This window comes from Centropristis striata, chromosome 21 (genome assembly GCF_030273125.1).
Source record: "Centropristis striata isolate RG_2023a ecotype Rhode Island chromosome 21, C.striata_1.0, whole genome shotgun sequence".
Lineage (NCBI taxonomy): Eukaryota > Metazoa > Chordata > Actinopteri > Perciformes > Serranidae > Centropristis > Centropristis striata.
This window is the reverse complement of record NC_081537.1, coordinates 30,974,647-30,995,973: the sequence shown is the minus strand read 5'-3', so window position 1 is coordinate 30,995,973 and position 21,327 is coordinate 30,974,647. Positions and strand designations below refer to the sequence as shown.

Here is a 21,327-nt window from a genome sequence, read left to right as displayed (position 1 = left end):
GAGAAGTAACCAGTAAACGTCCATTAAAAAAACAAAAAAAAATGACATGGTGCTGCATTGCAAAAGCTAACTGACAAAAAACAAGGAATAAATAACTAGAATTAAGCAAACACATGCTCGAAACAAATAAAATTATGTGCCAGTGCAGTAAGTATATTTTCTTTGTAAGAATTCTTTAAATAAGTAAAATATCTAGGCACTGGAAAAACCAATGATGTCTTGAAATAAATCCAAATATACTTATTTTGAGCAATTGTGGCTTGAATAACCCGACTGTAGTAACTTTAAAATAAGCCATTAATACTTGAAACGAGCACGTTTTGGTGGTAGAAAATGCTTTTAAAATATAATTCAAACTACATGCAACTAAAACTCTCAATTGGAGCCAATATTTTAGGTAACAGCTCACCATGTTCAACAGTTGAATAGATTGAAAAGCATGAAAAAGCTCACGATGTCAATCCTAAAAAGAAGTCTTTAAACAATAAGATAATTAAATAAGCACATAATAATAATAATAATAATAATAATAATAATAATAATAATAATAATAATAATAATAAAATTAGCACATAAAGCTATGGTTAGTAGGTCAGTTAAACTCAAAACAATATAATTAAGATACTATTGCTAGATATAAGAAGAAAAAAATTGGTAAGCTTCATGTTTTTGCAGTGAAGACATTTAAATTAACAAAATGTTCAAATAAACATTCATTTAAACAAACAAACAAACAGTCATTAAGTGAAATTACAGTGTGAAAGGGTCAAAGTTCTGAGAGGTAACCGGTAAACGTCCATTAAAAAAAACAAAAAACTTTATTGACACAGTGCTGTGGATACACATTGCTTTTCTTCTCACCTGATGACAGCTCGCCTTGTGAGCCACCTGTCAGTCAAAGGTAGCCACGCCCCAAATCATACAATTCTCATAGTGTTATCCTAAAAAATAATTTGGAGGTAATAAATCAAGTGAGAAATCGTCTCATTTTGTATTGGACAGGTAGGACCCAAATGCTTCTGCAACGGCAGTCAGGGACCCCTGTTGGAATTTTTGGTAGAATCCAGGTTAAGGCATTTCCTGGTTTACCTCCCGGAGGTTGCCGCCTGGTCCTGAAAGGAAACACCACTGCCTGGTACATAAACAGCACATATCAGGACCACAAGGTTATGCAAATAGTGGTTCCTTCAATATACAATAGGTGGTGCTCTACCTTGCCTAAAAGATATTTACACCAGGCACTGCAAATATTAGGCTAGGAGAATTGTAAAGGATCCCAACCACCCAGACAATGGCCTCTTCTCCCTGTTGAGGTCAGAAAGAAGGTACCAGATACACCAGGACAGCACTTCTACCCAAGTTGCAACCTCCCATATGAAAATGGAAGCCAAAATAAGTCTGATTATATGAAAGTCAATAAAATAATGACTCTACTTCTCTAAACCCTTTTCCGATTAGTTTATGGTCTCAATTGCTAGTTTCAAATACTCTTAAACACAGCATAATTCACAGTTAGTAAATTGTGGTTTAATATATAGTAAAAAAAGAATAGGTTGAAATTGAAGATGAAAAAGAGGAGGAATACTTCAGTTGGGGGCTGCCTTGTGGTTGACAGGTTGCTACCACGGTACATTGTTTTCTATGACAACGTTTAGCCTTTTAACCAGTGATTTTAAACAAAGTTCATTGTGGCCACCCAAAAATGTTTTGTTCATTGTTCTGGTGGATGTTGGGAGTCTAGGTTGCCTCTTTTATGAATAAATGATATCTTGCATGGGGCGTCAAATATGTAAAGAGGAGGGCGTTATCATAAATGCTATCCCTCCCATAAGGATATCAGCAGTGGCGGGCGGTGCATTTCACACTTAGGCCTTCAGTGATGTCCAACTTAGTCAATAAATACCTTTCATTATGCCAGCATTTATAACACCAGGACTGGAGAGTAGTTAGAAACACACTGAAGCACAACTAGGCATTGCATCACCTCAGTTATTTACAAAATGGGCTATTATCCGGCGCATCAGCAATTAAAGCATATCTGGTATGCTACTGTCAAAACTTGAAAATAAAAGGGTCTTTAAAATTATCATTCCAAAAAGTTTTATTAAATTAGTCCACAAAGAAAATGCAAGCTTTAACAAGATTGTACAATACATTGCAAAATCGCAGTTTAATATCAGAAAGACACTAACAAGACGGCCATACTTTGGCGACAGAAAATTACAAATTAAATTAACCTTTATCATAATTATGATCATGATTTCTGGTTATGTTAGGCCAGCAGAGAAGGCCTTGCTGGCCCTGACGGCCCACCACTGGATATCAGATATGTAAGGATGAACCTGAGCAACACTTCTCGCGGTTCAAAAGTGTGGTTAGATGGCTCCCAGAATTATTAATAATTATCATAAATCATTATTAATTATAGTAAATGATATGACTTGATTTACTCTCAGTCATCACTCGTTGGGGCACCATCTGTAAAACAGAAAAACATAACCAATTCACCTAAATCAGTCTCATAAAGTTACTAAACTAACAATTTGGAACACTGATTAATAATTATGAATATAATTATAATGAAAATATTATATTAAGACTTAGTAATGGTTGAAGGAATTTTGAATTATTTCATAGAAGAGTTTGATATCGTTCACAGTGTACAACATCAAATAGACAGCATTTGTAATCAAAAAGTTATTTATTCTAAATAAACGAAAAAGCAAATAAAAGCACACATCTATGAAATATAGAGGTCTACAAGGTCTAATCTAAGATTATCTACAGTGTAGGTTTACAAAAGAGGGTAAAGAGCGGATGTGTGTGTGTGTGTGTGTGTGTGTGTGTGGCTACATGTCTCAAGACAAAGAGTCATAAATCCCATGCTGTGGAGGTTGGCCTGGCCCATGTGTAGCTGTACAAGCTTCTACAAAGCTGTGTTTTTGTTAAAAGTCAATTTAAAGTATATTTTATGTGTGTGAGCAAATCACAGAGGTTAGTAGAGTTAGTTTGCATGTACATATGTGTAAAGCAAGGTTGACATACAACTTCAAATGATTAAACTATACCAATATCACAACAATTATACTTACAAACATGCATGTAAACCAAATCATTGATTACAGGTCAAATCATGTGTACTTAAAGTAATTCTTATCTAAGCCCAGTTACATTACTCAGAGTCCAGTTGAGAAGGGGAGGAATCCTTTTCGGTGGAGGGCGTGGAATAAAGTTTGATTTCAGGCTGAGTTTCAATAATCTGCTGTCTCGCAAATTAAGTTTCTGGCTCGTCCTTGTTGTTTGAGGAAGCCTTCTCTGGCAGTTGCAATGAACTTTGCGTTTATTAATGCAACCTTTAGCGCAGAAAAAGACTGGGAGTTGTTTCAGAAATCCTTGTGGAAAAGGAGATTTTCAGAAGGTCTCCCTGAGATGCAGAGGATCTCAGCAGGGGGGAGGAAGGTGAGGGGTCCTGGTCTCTGGGGGTCCTAGAGTTGTGTGGTGGAGGAAAAAAAAGAAGATAATGGGCGCTGGCTCCTTTTAGTAGACCACCTATGGCAGGGGTAGGCAACCTGCGGCTCTGGAGCCGCATGTGGCTCTTTAGGCCATCTGCAGTGGCCTGTGGCTGTGACAAAAAAAATCATACGACATGACCAGTTATTTCTGTTTTCCCCAATAAACAGTATTAAAACATCTACAGCCCAGCATCTTGACATCTACATTTTGCCAATTTCAAATCTAGTTTTGAGTTTTTCTATGGTGTCCACCCTCTCAATTGTACTTGGCTCCTCACTGCATTCTGACAAAATCATATTAATAAATGCTCATTATTACTTATTAGTAATGTCGGTGGGGTAATTTAGACTTAGTAGGCTGTTACATTTCCATTGTGAGGCTCAAATTTTGGTTTGCTCCGTTCTGACATTATTAATCTTTTTTTGTCCAACAATGGCTCTTTTGTTAGTAAAGGTTGCCGACCCCTGACCCATGGTGTCATAGGTCTCCTGAATATTGAACTCATCTGTAGGTGTCATAAACGCCAAGATTCCTGGGAAAGATGTTCCTTATCAGAGTACCAAAATGGAGGGGAGATCTCTGGCTGTCCCTTGCCAGAGAGCCAAATGGGGTTGGATAAAACGCTGCTGCATTTTAGTCCACACCATTTCACAAATGAACCCAAGATTCACCTGTGGTACGATCACAACATGGACTAAAAGACAATCTAATGAGCCAGTTGATTATTTTAAATCAGGATGCCACTCATGTTACTAAGGTGATCTTAGTAACATGAGCTTAAATGTGTTCAACTCAAATTCATTTGCTCACACAGTTGACAGCAGAGCTGAGACAATGAAGTGGGCTGTTATTGTTTGTGCCATGGTGGCACTGTCTGAGTGCCTCTTCCAGATAGTCAGCCACACCTGTCAAACAAACTTTTGTACCTGTTGTATTTTAATTGATTTTTCTAACCACCTAGACTTCACTAGCTCCACTGCTGACATTTAACCATTTATTCTCTTATTTTCCCTACAAAGCATGAGGATTGAACGTAAAATTCAACGTAATTAATGTTGTTACACATAGCTACTTGTCATAATTACTACAGCCACTTGAGCTTACCACCTGACATCAACATATTTCATATGTATACAGCCTTCATACAGTTTGAAAGTGTCAGGCATCTTTGTATGTACCGTGTACCTCAACAGTATATAAGTTGGCCCATTTGTTGGATCCTCTGGAAGGTATTGTAGAACCAACCACTTTTCCATTAATATGTGTTCAGTTGAAATATTGCCACAGCTCTATGAATATTTCATCAGCCTGAATTTTTATAACCTATGTCATGGAATGACTTGGGCACCAGCGATGGCCGGAATTGGCTTCACCATAAAGGAAAAGTTTTTAATATAAAAGTAAACACATGATAGCGTAGAAGCAAACACTGTTTTGGCTAAGGTCCATGTGTTAAGGTGACTGGATGTCGTGATCGACAGTTTTTCAATGTTATGCAGTTTTGGTTTGTTTGTATTGCTGTATGTTGTAACACATATGGCCAACATGCAAAAGAAAAAGAATATATATGGATTTTATAGGAGAGTAATATAGTATGGTTCATATATATGCAAAGGAGAATGTTTTAAAAAAAAAATCAAAGCATAAAAGATGTGAAAAATATGCACAAAGCTGAAACATTAACCAAGAAAGCTAACAGTTTAATTTGTACTACAGCCAAAAGACTAACATACATTTGCATAACTTTTTATACTACAATAATCAGGCAAGCTTTATCCAAAAGTTTGTATTCTTTCCTTTAATCATAATTGACATTATCTTGAGGTCAGTGATTGTTTCTCCATTACTTATCTTGACTTATCACTTCTTTGTGTGCACTGCCTTATCATTCTGTAATAGTAAACTGTTGGTCTGCCTGTATAAAAGAGGATGCATGACTATCGGCACTAGTGTTAGAGTCTGCAGGTGAGTATACCACAGCATCATAGACGTATGATAGCACTATTGCACCATTTCATTTTGAATGGTTCTTAATGGAATGCACTGAATGAGTTTAAATGTGTTCAACTCATTTTCTTTCACAGTTGACGTCAGAGCTGAGACAATGAAGTGGGCCGTTGTTATTTGTGCCATGGTGGCACTGTCTGAGTGCCTCTTCCAGTAAGTCAGCCACACCACTCAAACAAACTCTTTACCTGTTGTATAATAGATTTTTCGAACCACCTAGACTTCAATAGCTCATTTGCTGATATTACAAAATATGACTTGGTATTTAACGTTGTAAAATGATTGCACGGTTGCTGTTTGTTACACATAGCTACTTGTCATAATTACTACAGCCACTTGAGCTTACCACCTGACATCAACATATTTCATATGTATCCCTACGAACAGTAGATGACAACAGCCTGCATTCAGTTTGCAAGTGCAGCTCTGTGTGTACCGGGTACCTCAACAGTATATAAGTTGGTCCATTTGTTGAATCCTAGGGTCCCTCTGGAAATAGGTAAGACAGCCAGGGAGACGCTGCTGGAGCAGGGTCTGTGGGAGCAGTACAGACTTAAGTACCCATACAACCCTATGGCCAAGTTTGATGAACGCTTTGCTGTGGCCAACCAGCCCATGACCAACGATGCTGATGTGAGCACCAGCTGCTGAAGCTGAAAGAAATTAACTTTGAGAAATAGTTCATTTCAGGCACAAATAATGTTGGTATCTCTTCTTCTACAGATACGTTACTTTGGAAAAATTTCCATTGGAACTCCTCCTCAGTCCTTCAAGGTTGTCTTTGACACTGGCTCGTCCAACCTGTGGGTTCCCTCAGTCTACTGCACCAGTGCAGCCTGTGGTATGTAAAATACTTTGTGATCACTTTAGGGCATATCTGAGGTTCTCAAACTAACGTGGTCTCCTAAAAATGTTCAGCGACTGCATTTTCAATTACATTTTAAATCAAACATATTTTCTTCCAAATTACAGTAGCAGTTTTAAACACGTGGTTAAAGTATTAAATGAAAGCAAATCTGCTTGATTGAATTTTGACAACAAAACTACTTGGTTAAGTTTAGGAAAAAGATCATGCTTTGGGTAGAATAGGTATGTTTTGTATGCAGCTGGCTTAAATAAGTACGTTTGCTACATTACTTACTTTAGAAAAATAAGTTAGTGGTCCGTAGCTGGTCCCTGGCTCTGCATTGTCTTAGTGGCAGCCCAAGCTGCTCATGAAATCAGATGGGAATTTTGTATGTTAAATTGTTAACTTTTACTTTTCAATTCATCAACCTTAAGTTTTGACTCCTACTAGAGTTTTAAAAAAGTTATTATGAATCTATCAGGATGAATGTATTATTTCTTTGGTATCTGTACATTCCTAGAGAACCATAATGAGTACGATCCTGCCATGAGCAGCACCTACTGACAAAATGGCCAATCTCTTACTATCCGCTATGGCACTGGCAGCATGACTGGCATTCTTGGATACGACACTGTGACGGTGAGAAATTAAAGCAGAGAGTATCACTTTTGAACTAAAAAATAGTATCGGGGTTTTTTTTGCAATTCTGAAACTGATTATTGTTTTGTCACAACATTTTCAAGGTTTAGAGATTCCAGAAATTCCTACACGTTAAATATCTGTTGACCTTTAGGCTCATGTTCATGTGTCAAAAGCAGAAGTTGAATGAGCTTTAAAGATCTCATTGTAAGAGATCTTTAACGGTTTTGAATCTCTGTGCTCTCCACATAATTGTCTATCAGGTGGGTGGGCTCGCTGTGAGGAATCAGATCTTCGGCTTGAGCAAGACAGAGGCTGACTACATGGAGTTCATGCGTGCTGATGGTATCCTGGGTCTGGCATACCCAAGCCTGGCTGCTTCTGGCGCTACACCTGTCTTTGACAACATGATGAGTCAGGGCCTTGTCGACCAGGACCTCTTCTCTGTGTACTTGAGCCAGTAAGGACAGACTAAGCTTTGCAGTATTCCACTAATTACTAATAGTGAGACAGCAACTGATTTCTTGAAGGTTTTTCAGCAAGTTCTCACTTTCCCCTGTAGTAAACCTGAGAAAGGAAGTGTGGTGACCTTCGGTGGTATGGACCCCAACCACTACTCTGGTTCCATCAGCTGGATTCCCCTCTCAAGTGAACGTTTCTGGCAAATCACAGTGGACAGGTAAAGCCAACAACACAGGTTACCCAAGAAGTATCCCAACCAAAGTGACAAAAGTGTATATCTCTCTGATGTTTACTGTGCTGTGTATCCCTTTCAGTATTACTATCAATGGTCAGGTTGTGGCTTGTGATGGTGGTTGCCAGGCTGTTGTGGACACTGGCACTTCTCTTATTGTCGGACCTGCGAGCAGCAGCAACAAAATCAACCAGCTAGTGGGAGCTACCTTCGACCAGCAGCATTTAACAGTAAGTGCCATATGCTGCTGGACTGAAGGAGAAGTCTGTAGCTTCACGTTGAATAGAACTTTTCTGTATTGAAAAAAACAATAAAACCACATTTTGGAACTCTTACATCCTCTTTCTTCTTCTGCCACAGTACATATTCAACTGTGACAACATTGCTGAAAAGCCAGATGTGATCTTCCATATCAACGGACAGGAATTCCCCATCCCAAGTTCTGCTTACGTTCGTCAGGTAAGTGTTTGTTTCCCTGATAGACTTAGTATTTTCTTACCTCACTCTACTTTACCTCAATATGAAATTTTTTCTCTTATATCCTCTCTATAGACTAAACACTACGGCTGCATTACTGGCTTTGGCAATGGAGGAGACAAACTGTGGATCCTGGGTGATGTCTTCATCAGAGAGTACTACTCCATCTTCGACAGAGCCAATAATAGGGTCGGTCTGGCCAAGGCTAGATAAGCAACCTGAAGTCACCCTTCCCAAGAGCCTTCTATCAATCATATCTATATCTTAGTGTTTTAGTAGGATTTCATGTCAGAAATTCAAATAATTTCCTTGCCTTATAAATGATTAAATTCCTCAAATCCAATAAACGTGTTTCACTGGTGTTTTATTCAATTGCACAACAAACTGATGTTACATAATGAGTAGCATCCTAAAGGGTACTATCGTCATTCAGATTCATGGGCCAGGATTGCTTCCACATGGCTCTCATCTCCAACTTCACAAGCAAACATGGAGATGCTAACAGTGCTAACAGTTGCAGCTATCAAGGTTCCGAATAGATAGAAACCTTCAATATCCTCTACGGAAAGATCTGCCAGCCACACGACACGCCACCTCTCCCACGCATCCATCATGTAGCCAGCTGCAAATGTCCCGGCAGGGCAGGTGGGCTCCCCCAAGCCCAGGCTTCTTGTCGAGAAAATGGTGTCAATTGCCTTGAGAGACCAGTTGATCAAATCCATGATTTTTAGTTATGAAAGCAATGTAGAGAGAGTCATCCAAAGTATAACACAGAAGACGAGACAAGAGGAGCGAAGCAGGAAAAACAGGGGAAGGAGAGAGGAAAGAAAAGTGCGACTGTCTCCTTACAGAGCTAGAGAAGGAAGGTTGTCGCTGAATAAGTGTCACAGAACTATTTTTGTCACATTTAAATTCCGTTGGTTAGCCACTACAAAAGTACCTGTATGGGAACAGAGGCCAAGGGGACCAACTAAAGGGCATAGCCAAAACACTCAGCTGCTTTCCAAAAAGTAGTCAGAAATTACTTAGTGGAAACACGCCCTATGTGTAAGCCCTGTGTTAATGTGGCAACCTATCAGGGGTGTACCCCTCCCCCACCAATGTTAGCTGGAATTGGCTTCACCATAAAGGAAAAGTTTTAAATATAAAAGTAAACAATGATAGCATAGAAGCAAACACTTTTTTGGCTAAGGCCCATGTGTTAAGGTGACTGGATGTGGTGTTTGCCCGTTTTTCAATTTTGTGTGTTTTTTTTTTTTTTAAGTCTGTTTGTATGAAATTCAATAGAAGAATGACTACTTACCTTCTTCATGAATTGTATGTCCTCTTAAACACAGTATGATGTTCACTTTGTAAGACATGGTTTAATTTTAATTGAAAAAGATGATAAAGTGGGGTAAACGTGAGTGGGACACTGCCTTCTGATTGACAGGTCGCTACCACGGTACACTACGTTTTCATTTGAGATCTTATACCCTTTCCCAGTGTAAGTTTATCAAAGTTCATTGTGGTCAGCCAAAAAGGTTTGTTCATTGTTCTGGTGGACTAAAAGACAATGGAATGAGCCATTTGATTATTTTTAATTAAATGTGCCACTTGCTAACCAAGCTAGCTAGCAAGCGCTAGTGTTAGCTGATAACGTACCATCATTCGGGCTATGATCAGTTCTGTGCATGCACTGGTTGCAAATTACCAATATAGGGACATCCAAATTGCCAAACTTATGTCTTCAAAACTGGAGTGCACACACCAATGGGTGACACCACTGGGACTAGATCCATTATTTTGATATAGTCTATGCTTCTGCCCTGTCTGACTGAGTCATAAATGTACAGAGTTCCTCACTATCATTACTGTCTTGAGTGCCCAGTGATGGAATAAGGAAATTTGACACCACACGATCTTCTTTACACATTACATTTTGAATCAACTCTATTTTTTTTAGATTTCCTCATAAAATGAGCCTGATGACAAAAACCTGTATGAAAACAGAAGAAACACACTTTTATCTCTTCTCACAGTGTAAGGTAGAACCAATGGGAGTGTGTCTATGTTCCCTGGGTCCTATGTTCCCCTCTTTGTATGAGACTGGGGAACATAGGACCCTTTTCCCCCACTTTTCCCAAAAAGGCTCCTATGTTCCCCAGACTGTTACTTTTTCCACCATCACTGCCAAATTCCATGGCAAATAGGCCTATGTAGGCCTATGGGCTGTTTGACGCGCAAATGTAAATAGGCCGAGATGAGGAAAGATTAGGTCAGGGGTGGCAAACCTGCAGATCTCGAGCTAACCCTAACCCCGCAACAGTGGGGAACATAGGACCCTTTTTCAGTAAAAGGGTCCTATGTTCCTCGAGCGGGGGAACATAGGTCCCGGGGAACATAGGGATGACCCCCAAACCAATCTGTACTTTATCTATTACTGCACTGTTCCTCTAAAACTTGACATTTTTTATAAGTGCACTTGTGTTTAGTTTAAATAATGCCACATCACTATGAATATTTCATCAGCCTGAATTTATTATAACCTCTTTCATGGAAAGACTTAGGTGACACGTTTTTCTTGTGCCATGGGTAATCTCCTGGTTCTCTGGCTGTAGTTCCAAGACAGGCAGCTTAGGTTAACTGGCATCCCCAATTTGCCTGTAGGTTACCCTATCCAGGGTGAACCCCTCCCCCACCAGTGTTGGCCGGAATTGGCTTCACCATAAAGGAAACGTTTTTAATATAAAAGTAAACACATGATAGCATAGAAGCAAACATTGTTTTGGCTAAGGTCCATGTGTTAAGGTGACTGGATGTGGTGATCGACAGTTTTTCAATGTTAGGCTGAGCGGACATTAGAGAGGGTGTGGCATGACTGGGGATTTCCACCGGACGCGTTACAGCAGCAGCACGTCTCCACAGCGTTTTTGCTGCGTCTGTCAATTCACACCGGGCGCGTTACAGCAGCAGCACGTCAGCTTAGCGAGCCGGCCGTATACATGCGAGATAACGAGATCACGCGATAATCCTGACCATACGGGAGACCGCAAGATCCCGTGATAAACTTTAAACTCTATTTATACAGTCTATGGATAAACTGTGTGTTTAAAGTAAACAACAACAACAAAAACCAACTTACTTTGCTTCTCTGAGGTGAAAGATATGTTGATCTGACCATCTATCCTTATAAAAACAATATGTTATGTCATAAATGATTGTATGATGTTCCACTTCAACAATCAGTCTCTTGTCTTCCGTGTCGCCGATCCTCTGAGACCCTTTGATTGATTGATTGCCGATCTGGTGCCCTGGTCATAACATAATGTTGATGTGAAGTAGTTTTAGGCTGCATGAACTGCGTATTGTGTTTTATTTTGAAAGGGGCGGAAGTGTTTTACGCTGATTCTGAGCCGGACTTCCTGTCTGGTGATCTGCTCTGTTGAGATTCACGTGAGTTGGCAGCGTCTCGCGGAGAAATAGAAGTCCTACCTAATGCTCGCGTAGAGACGCTGACACGACACTGCAGTAACGTTACGCTACGCGCCCGGTGGAAATGCTCTCATTGATTAGAGTGCTACCTATTAGCAACGTCATACGCGACGCTGACGTTACGCTGCAGTAACGGGCCCGGTGGAAATCAGGCTTGAGACTTTCCCGGTGGTAGTCGAAACACGGCTATACGGTCCGTGCGTGCGCTCTCCCACACGTCAACCTTACTGGGGATTTCCACCGGGCGCGGAACGGCTCCGCCGCGGGTTTGCTCCGTCCTCTGCCCAGCGTCAGTTCCCACCGGGCACGGAACGGCAGCGTAGCGAGCAAGCCGTATACATGCGAGATAACGACAACACGCAATAGTCCTGAACGTACGGGAGACCGCGAGACCCCGTGATAAACTCTGTATAAGGTAAACAACAAAACAACAACCCCCCCCCAACCCTATTTAAAAAGCGAAAAAATGAACTGCAAAGTAAGCAGAAAGTAGCTGCTGTGCAAATTTAAGTTTTTGGCTGCTTAAGCTAAGGTGGGCAATGTGACGGTAGGCCTGCTGGCCATGCTGAGAGTCTACCGTAAAGAGTGATAGATTGCGGGGAACATAGGTCTCCACTATGTATTGCTACAGGGGAACATAGAACCCTTTTTGGGGAAAAACGGGGAACATAGGACCGACCGCCCTTCCATCCACCATAAAAGCAATTTTCACATTTTGAACTACATTCCCTTTTTTTCCCCTTCGTTCCTGATTACTTTGGCCACTATAGGGCTCTACCACCAATCCATGTAAATATAGCAGCATTTAGGAAAATGGGGTTATTCAGTTTTGTTCACGACAACATAAATTTCTGTCCCCGCTTTGTTTGACTGTTTGAGTTTTGACCATTGTGACTTCGGTTTTGACCAAAGCATGTTAGCAACTGAAAAAATGAGGTGATGAACAATTTTGAATAGCAGTTAGTCTAACAAGCAGGTAAAACATAAGCACGCCCTAAGGGCAATGCGGAAAATCCGCTTGCAACAACATGACATGGAGAAGCCAAAATGCTTCCTGCTTGGCAGGGGTTTTTTGTTGGCTGTAGAAAGAATTCAGTTGAGGTCTTTTTGTTTCACTCCGATGATCTTTGAATGCAAAAACAATGTTGTCAAGGGCAGTTTCAGAAAAAAGCAGATAGGCCTGGCCTGACTGAAACGAGTCAAGTTACGGAAAGGCAGGTTGAGTTTCAATCAGAGTTTCGGTCCTCACTGTGATTATTAAACTTAAGTGCTGATTGTATGAGCAAGTTTCACTGGTACTCCGTATCGTTTTCATCAAACATTCCAGACCATTTTTAGATTTCCTCATAGACATACAATCTGTGTCAGATCAAAACCTCTATGACAACTGCAGCACACAGCACACTCTCTCACCTCTACGCAACAAAAGCAGTAAGTTGAATCCTGCAGGCTTCTATGACGAGCAACAATCTATAAAAAATATCAGATCTTTGTACATTTCTGCACCGTATATCTGAGGTAATAAAACACTCTGGAAATCACCTTGGCAGGGTAAGTGGTGCTCTCTAAACTTTTAACAATCTTTGTGTTTCTTTTTTAAAAAAAAAGAATGGTAACCTGTTCATTATTAGCTACAATCTACTGTAAGAGACTGAGGGTTGACTTTGAGTTGTTTTTTGTAGAATTTGAGATGACAATGTCTGCACAAAAAGGCAAAAGAGAAGTCACCAGCTACTCCGACTGGATGTCGCAACTACCACCTGAACTCCACAACATTCCTCTCTTTAATCTGGCCATACCAGGTATGAAGATGAATCATGTAGCTGCTTACATTGCTACTGAACTTTTAACAGTGTATGTACACTCACTGGCCATTTTATTAGATAGCAAGTTGTAGCTAATAAAGTGGAGGTGTGGTCTTCTGCTGCTGTAGACCATCTGCTTCAAGGTTGGACGTGTTGTGTGTTTAGAAATGCTCTTCTGCAGACTTTGGTTATAACCAGTGGTTATTTGACTTACTGTTGAACCAGTCTGGTCATTCTCCTCTGACCTCTGGCATCAACAAGACATTTTGGCTCACTGGATATTTTTTGGACTATTGTCTGTAAACCCTACACTGTAAAAAAAAAACCTGTTGTTTTTACGGTAAAAAACTGGAAGCTGTGGTTGCCAGAACTTTTACTTTTTGTAATATTACGGTAAAATGATATTAGCACTGTTGGTTTCTCCATTGAGATTGCCATTTTATTCCATATTTTACTGTAAAAAATAAAAGTTTTACCATCAAAAGAAACGCTGTTCTGCCATATAATTGACAAGAAAATACTTTATAAATGCTGCATAAATTAAAGATTTTACCATTAAATATTACAGTACATTTCTGTTAGAGATATGGTGTTTAGTACATTTAACAGTGAGAAAAAGTATTTTCACAAAAAAATAAATGCAAATATGATGGCTTGTATATATATTACAGTATTTTTTTTGCTACAAACACAGTGCCAGTGTATTTTACAGTGGAGTAATGTTGTTTTTTTTAAAGTAAAACATTATTGTTTTGGCTGATATATACATTTACGGTGTTTCATTGTTACTGAAACTGAATTTGTGAAAAACTGAGATCAGCCCATCTGGCACCAACAACTATGCCATGTTCAAAGTCACTTGTATCACCTTTCTTCCTCATTCTGCTGCTCAGTTTGTACTTCAGCAGCTTGTCTTCACCATGTCTACAGGCCTGAATGTATTGAGTTGCTTCCATGTGATTGGCTGATTAGATACTTTTATTACCGAGCAGTTACACAGGTCTACCTAATAAAGTGGCCTGTGAGTGTTTATATATACATAAAGAAATATTGAAAACCACCACTAAAGTTGATATGACACCTGTTTGTATGTGTGTTTTTTGGTATTTCCCAGGTAGCCATGACTCAATGAGTTATGATTTGGACATCAACTCCTCTATAATAGAACCAGATCAACTGAAAAGATTGAGCTGGAGTTATTGTGCACGTTATATAGTGCGCAAATGGTCGATTACTCAGGTAAACTGTGTTTAACACCTGTCACTATCGACCGACTGTATGTGAATATGAGAAAAAAGAAGGTCTGATGGTTATATTGACTTGTGATGCAGGAGGAGACCATCGCTAAGCAGCTGGATGCTGGAGTTCGCTACTTTGACCTGAGGATTGCTCGCAAGGCAAATGACACCAACCCCACACGGCTTTACTTTTATCATGGACTGTACACACTGACTGATGTGGAGGTAAAAATTTTTAAAAAAGTCAAAATATTATACATATCAAAAATAGGCTGAATACTTAACCAAATGAATAAAACATGACCTGCCTGAAAAAAAATTTTTTAAAGGTGACATATCATGATAATTTTTAGGTTCATATTCATATTATGGGTTTCTATTAGAACATGTAAACATGCTTTAATATTCAAAAAACACATTTGTTTTCTTGTATTGTCAATCTAAACATACCTGTATGTACCATCTGTCTAAAATGCTCCGTGTGCCTGTCTCTTTAAGGCCCCCCTCCTGAAATAGCCCAATCTGCTCTGATTGGTCAGTCTATCTCTGCCTTCTGCATCGCCTTTCATCCTCATTGAAGGAATCAATGTAACATCACTGTAGTGTAGTGTACAAAGCCTAACTGCAGTAACTACGCAAAGAGTTTAACTGAGAAAAAAATGCTTTAAAGTTTTTTTTCCAACATTTTTAAACTGGCCAGCCAAATTGGTTATAGGTAGGTAAGTGAACATGATGATGATAATGTAATTTTTATGCTAAAAAATCATGAAGATTTATTTGACCTTTGACCCCAAAAATGTAGTTACTGCACTCTGGTTTTGGTGTAAAGGGTTCTAATAGTAATGCCAAATCAGTAACAGAGTGCAGTAACTACAATGTTGTCTTCTTTCAGCTTTTATATTTAGTTTTCAGTGAATAAACATTTTCAATTTGAATTTATTATAAGTGTATTTAAAATTGTTTAAGAACTCTATTCAAAGATTTATGTATTTTATTTTATTTTGACCTTATATTATAAAGAAATTTTATATTTGTAACGGGTATTGTGCGAACCCAAACGCAGTACAAACAAGGCCCAGAAACGAAGGTCAGTTAATGGTTTTATTAACTGCAATCCGGCAAACACACAGTTCAATGGCTTGGCAGGTGGCTTGGTCAGGACAGGCAAAAGTTCGTAAACCAGAAGGCAGGCAGTCCAGGCGAACAATCCGAAGGGGGGCAGGCAGAGCTCGTAGTCAGGAACAAAGGGTAGAGGTAATTTACCAGGCGGCAGGCAGAACAGGCAGGTTGAAGTCAGGCAGGGTCGGAACCGGGAAGACAGGCAGATGAACGCTGGAAAGTCTCGCATGGCAAAGAACAATCTGGCCCTGAGTGAGTGTGAGGCTGGAGAATATATACTGAGCAGGCAGGAGGGGCTGATTGGTGAGTGAGGGCAGGTGTGTGATTAGTGAGTGTGAGCAGGTGTGTGTGATCAGTGAGTGGAAGCAGGTGTGTGATCAGTCAATGGGTGTGGTGAGAGTAGAGCAGTGGAAAATTACTGAGTCCATGGGGAAAGGCTGGAGCAGACTATGACAATATTTTAGTCTTCGTCTAGATAATAATTTGCCTATCAAAGTTGGAGTTGGATTTTGTAGTCACTGCAATTTTTATATCATTATTTCTCTGAATTAAAGCAAAATTGAAATCTAAAATTTTGATAAGATAAAGATAAAGACAAATCAGACACCAAGGAGTTCATTTTTAGTTATAACTCAATTTCAACCAAAAATGTAGTTACTGCTGTTGGTATGGAAGTAAATCTGTGTCATCGAAGTTAACATTGCGGTTGAATTTTTTGTCGTTGAATTTTTTGAGGTTGAATTTTTTGCAGTTTAATTTTTTCGTTTAAATTTTTCGTTGAAAAACATTCAGATTCAACGTGTTTTTTATTTCAAACTCCGATGACACAGATTTACTTCCATAAGGCTTTTTAGGGCAGTATAGTTGTGACATCACAAGCTTTAGTCCTCAGGCTGTGAGCATTTCTATGTTGATTGAGCATTTTAATTATTGTACAGAGCTTCTATAGCACCAAGTCCTGCTTGTAAATTGTAATGTAACCATGGATTAAACAACCCACTCAAGTAAAAAAAAGTGTTTTTATTTCAAATTAGACCAAATGAAAGTCGGTATATCAAAGACATGGGATCCAATAAAGAATGTATCTATTATATGCAGACTCTATTAACAACTACCACTCTTCTTCCTGTGACAGACTGTTTTCAGGGTCATCAATGACTGGGCAGGGAAGCATCCCAAAGAGATCCTCATCCTGGCATTATCACACTTTAAAGGGTTTGACAAAAAGAATGAAAATCAGCTCCACGCTCATCTTATCAGCTTCATCAAGACCCTGTTTGGAAGCAAACTCTTGCCTATGACGGTAAAGCATAATGCATCTTTCCATTAAGATTAATAAGTCAACATATCTCATCATAAATTAAGCCTTATTGCTGTATTTTAGTGTTAAAATGAAAATACTTGTGCTTATACCACTTCTAAAATAGCATTTTTTTATTGTATCCCAACAGTCCGATCCTACCCTGCAGAGTTGCTGGAGCAAAGGCAAAAACGTCATAGTTTCATACGGTAAAACAAATCCGCACCGTGAGTTATGGAGTCAAATACCTTATTACTATGGCAATAGTATGGACACCACAAAGGTTGAATCGGAAATTCGCCGGGTTTTGGAAAAAGCAAGTTTCAAGTGTGAGTTTCTCTGCTCTGTGGGCCTCATATGTAGTTAACAATAAGGGGTTTAGTTTTCTACTTTGGTGAAAAGCACCAATAATGTCTCTTGTACTGTCTCTACTTATCAGATGACATCCATTCAGTGACAAGACGCAAACCACATTCAGCTGCATCTCAATACATTAGAATATGATGGAAAAGTCGATTTCCAGTAGTTCAAGTCAAATAGCCCCAACCAAGTATTGAGTCATATAGATGGACATATTTTTTCAGTTTCAGTTGGTAGAGCGGGTTGCTCACCGATCGGAGGGTTGGTGGTTCGATCCCCCACCATGGCAGCTACATGTTGAAGTATCCTTGAGCAAGATACTGAACCCCAAATTGCTCCCGATGCTGCGTTCATCAGTGTGTGAATGAATTCCCAATGGTGGCAGGTGGCATCGTTTGGGGTAGCCTCTGCCACCAGTATGAATGTGTGTATGAATGGGTGAATGAACGCAGTCTGTAGTGTTAAGAGCTTTGAGTGGTCGCAAAGCGACTAGAAAAGCGCTATATAAGTGCAGGTCCATTTACCATTTGTCATCTTTGACCTGCAGATTTCTTTGTGTGTGGCCTGAACCTCACACTGCCAGACAACGCCGGGATACTCTTGTACATTCTCCGCCTTTGTGACAACCTCACCAACGTCATCCAGAGGAGTCTGCCACGGCTGCTGCGGTGGATAACACAGCAAGCTGGCAAAACACCTGTCAACATTGTGGCCTCAGACGTGGTGACTCGTGACGACTTTGTGTCAACGGTTGTCAAGTTCAATACTTTGAAATTTGGGAAAGCATAGAGGGGACACTTCTTGTTTTGTTCCACCTTTTTTTAAAGCTCCCTGTTGTAAAAGTGAGATTTTCATGTCTTTTCTATTATAAAGCAGGTCCTATATAAATCCTGTGCAAGAATCAAAACGTTAAAAAAAATTGCACTCAGTCCATGTCCAGAAATATTTCAAGGGTAGATGCTAGAATGCACCCACTGAAGATAGTTTCCGAACATAATTGCGCAGTGTCAGGTCGGGCTCAAGTCAGGACTCAGATGCAGAGCAGGTGAAGTTAAAAGTTTCTTTATTCAAAGAACGCAGCAGGGTAAGTCCTCACAGAGTGAAAGAAAAGAGCTATGAAACACCTGACTCTGAGTAGAAACTAAACAAAGAAAAGTCGCTCCAAAGGAGGATGAACACTGAATCTATCGACACTAAAAACTAAATATATAAATCCTAATCTAAGATAAGGGGGAAACTAACTAAACTCCAAAAGGGAGGAACAAAACCTGATAGGAAAAATAAAAGATTCTACAAAAACACTATGAATAACTGGATCAGGATTAAAGGGGGGAAAGAAAAATCACTCTTACGAGGAATCCAAAAGGGCGAAAAACAAGACAAGCTGTGGCAAGAAGGAGATAAGTGGCTGTTATGGTGACGGAGTCAAACACACTGGACCAAGACAAGGAAACACAGACTATTGGAACACATGGAGGGAAGGGAGCACCAGGTGAACACAGACTATAGGAACACATGGAGGGAAGGGAGCACCAGGTGAACACAGACTATTGGAACACATGGAGGGAAGGGAGCACCAGGTGAACACAGACTATTGGAACACATAATAAATAATAATAATAATAATACATTACATTTTTATAGCGCTTTTAAAAGGCACTCAAAGTCGCTTTACATGACAGGAAATTAGACACACACAAACACGAAATACAGAAAAAAACAACTAAACAGAGATGAGAGATTATGAGTTCAGGTATTGTAAGCTATTTTGAAAAGGTGGGTTTTGAGTTGGTTTTTGAAGGCATGGAGGGAGTCGGAATTGCGGATGTGAGTCGGGAGGGAGTTACAGAGGGTTGGGGCAGCAGTGGAGAAGGCTCTGTCGCCAACGGTGCGGTGCTTGGTCCTGGTGATGGGGGTCAGTAGGTTGGCGTCTGAGGTTGCGGGTGGGGGCGTGACGTTGGAGCAGGTCTGTGAGGTATGGGGGAGCAAGGTTATTGAGGGCTTTGTAGGTGATGAGCAGGATCTTAAAGTGGATTCTGTGCTGGATAGGGAGCCAGTGAAGGTGCTGAAGGATGGGCGTGATGTGGTCTCTGGAGCGGGAGTGGGTGAGTAAACGAGCAGCTGAATTTTGGACATATTGTAGTTTTTGAAGGTTGGTGGAGGGTAGGCCGTAGAGAATGCTGTTGCAATAGTCCAGTCTGGAGGTTATGGAAGCATGAATTAGTGTTTCTGCAGCGGAGGAGGACAGGATTGGGCGGAGACGTGAGATGTTGCGGAGGTGGAAGAAGGATGTTTTGGTGATGTTCTTGATGTGTGATTTGAAGGAGAGAGTTGGATCCATGGTGGCGCCGAGATTTCGGACAGAGGGGGAGGGGTGACTGTGTGTCCATCAATGTTCAGTGAGAAGTCCTGGGAAGAGGGGAGGCGGGATTTGGGGCCAATGACGATGATTTCTGATTTGTTGTAGTTGAGTTTGAGAAAGTTGCTGTTCATCCAGGTTTTTATGTCGGTGAGGCAGTTTGTGATGGTGAGCAGAGTGGCGGGAGTGATGGTTTTTGTGGAGTGGTAGAGTTGGGTATCGTCTGCATAGCAATGAAATTGTAGTCCATGGTGGCGTATGATGTGACCGAGGGGTAGCATGTACAGGATGAATAGGAGGGGACCAAGCACCGAGCCTTGGGGGACACCATGTGTGACAGGGATGATATGGGATTTGCAGTTATTGATGGAGATGTAGTGAAATCTATCAGAGAGGTAGGATTTAAACCAGGAGAGTGCTGAGCCAGTGATACCAATGCATGATTGCAGACGGCTGAGGAGGATGGTGTGGTTGATGGTGTCAAAAGCGGCGCTGAGGTCGAGGAGGAGGAGAATGTTGAGGGAGCCGGAGTCAGAGGCGAGTAGGAGGTCGTTGGTGACTTTTAGTAGAGCGGTTTCGGTGCTGTGGTGGGTACGGAAGCCAGATTGGAATGTTTCGTAGAGTTGATTGGAATGGAGGTAGTGCTGGAGTTGAGCGGCAACAGAACGTTCTAGAATTTTTGAGAGAAATGGGAGGTTTGAAATGGGTCTGAAATTGTCGGGGTTATCAGGGTCCAGGCCGGGCTTCTTGGGGATGGGTGTGATGGCAGCAAGCTTGAAACAGGAGGGAACCGTACCAGAGGTGAGGGAGGAGTTTATGATGTTGGTTATGAGTGGGGTGAGACAGGGGAGGCAAGCTTTGACGAGGATGGAGGGAATGGGGTCCAGGGGGCAGGTGGGGTGTTTAATGCTTGAGAAAATATTGGAGAGGTCAGATGCTGTTATGGGTGAGAAGGAAGAAAGACAATGGTCTGTTAGTGAAGGAGATGAAAGTTGTGGGTTGAGGCTGACGGAGGAGGAGGTGGCAAGCTGGCTGTGTATATTGTCAACTTTTGAGTGGAAGAATGATAGAAAGTTATTGCATTTTTCCGGGGTGAAGGAGTGTGAGATGTGGTCCATGGGTTTGAGGAGCTTGTTTATTGTAGAAAACAGAGTGCGGGGCTTGGAGGAGCCAGAGTGAATGATGCCGGAGTAGAAGGTGGAACGGGCTTCGTTTAGTGCTGACTTGTATTGGTGGATATGGTCTTTGTAGGCTTGGTAGTGTACAGTGAGTCCAGTTTTCTTATGTAGGCGTTCCAGTTTTCTGCGATGTTTCTTTAGTTGGTGAAGTTCGGGAGTGTACCAGGGGGCAGAGTGAGTGAATGAGACATTTTTTGTTTTTATGGGAGCAAGCTGGTTGAGGCAGGTGGACAGAGTGTGGTTGTACAGGTTGACGAGGTCTATTGGAGTTGGGTTTTCAGGGAGGGTAGAGTCAGCTATGGTGTTGGATATGCATG

The 21,327-nt window shown here is 40.7% G+C and overlaps 2 protein-coding genes across 2 annotated transcripts; both read left to right on the top strand.

Annotated features, from left to right (window-relative positions):
* Nucleotides 1-5,123: 5,123 nt before the first annotated feature.
* Nucleotides 5,124-8,497, top strand: LOC131960093 (pepsin A-like). The gene is given in 9 exon segments (XM_059325323.1): nt 5,124-5,673; nt 6,003-6,153; nt 6,244-6,361; nt 6,888-7,006; nt 7,270-7,466; nt 7,569-7,685; nt 7,783-7,930; nt 8,061-8,159; nt 8,253-8,497. Coding segments are annotated over 9 exon segments (1,200 nt in total). The 5' UTR covers nt 5,124-5,560; the 3' UTR covers nt 8,391-8,497.
* Nucleotides 8,498-13,341: 4,844 nt separating this feature from the next.
* On the top strand, nt 13,342-18,362 carry LOC131960092 (PI-PLC X domain-containing protein 1-like). The gene is made up of 6 exons (XM_059325322.1): nt 13,342-13,453; nt 14,571-14,695; nt 14,788-14,919; nt 16,949-17,116; nt 17,265-17,442; nt 18,021-18,362. The coding sequence occupies exons 1-6, from the start codon at nt 13,342-13,344 to the stop codon at nt 18,260-18,262; spliced, it is 957 nt and encodes a 318-aa protein (XP_059181305.1). The 3' UTR covers nt 18,263-18,362.
* Nucleotides 18,363-21,327: the final 2,965 nt, after the last annotated feature.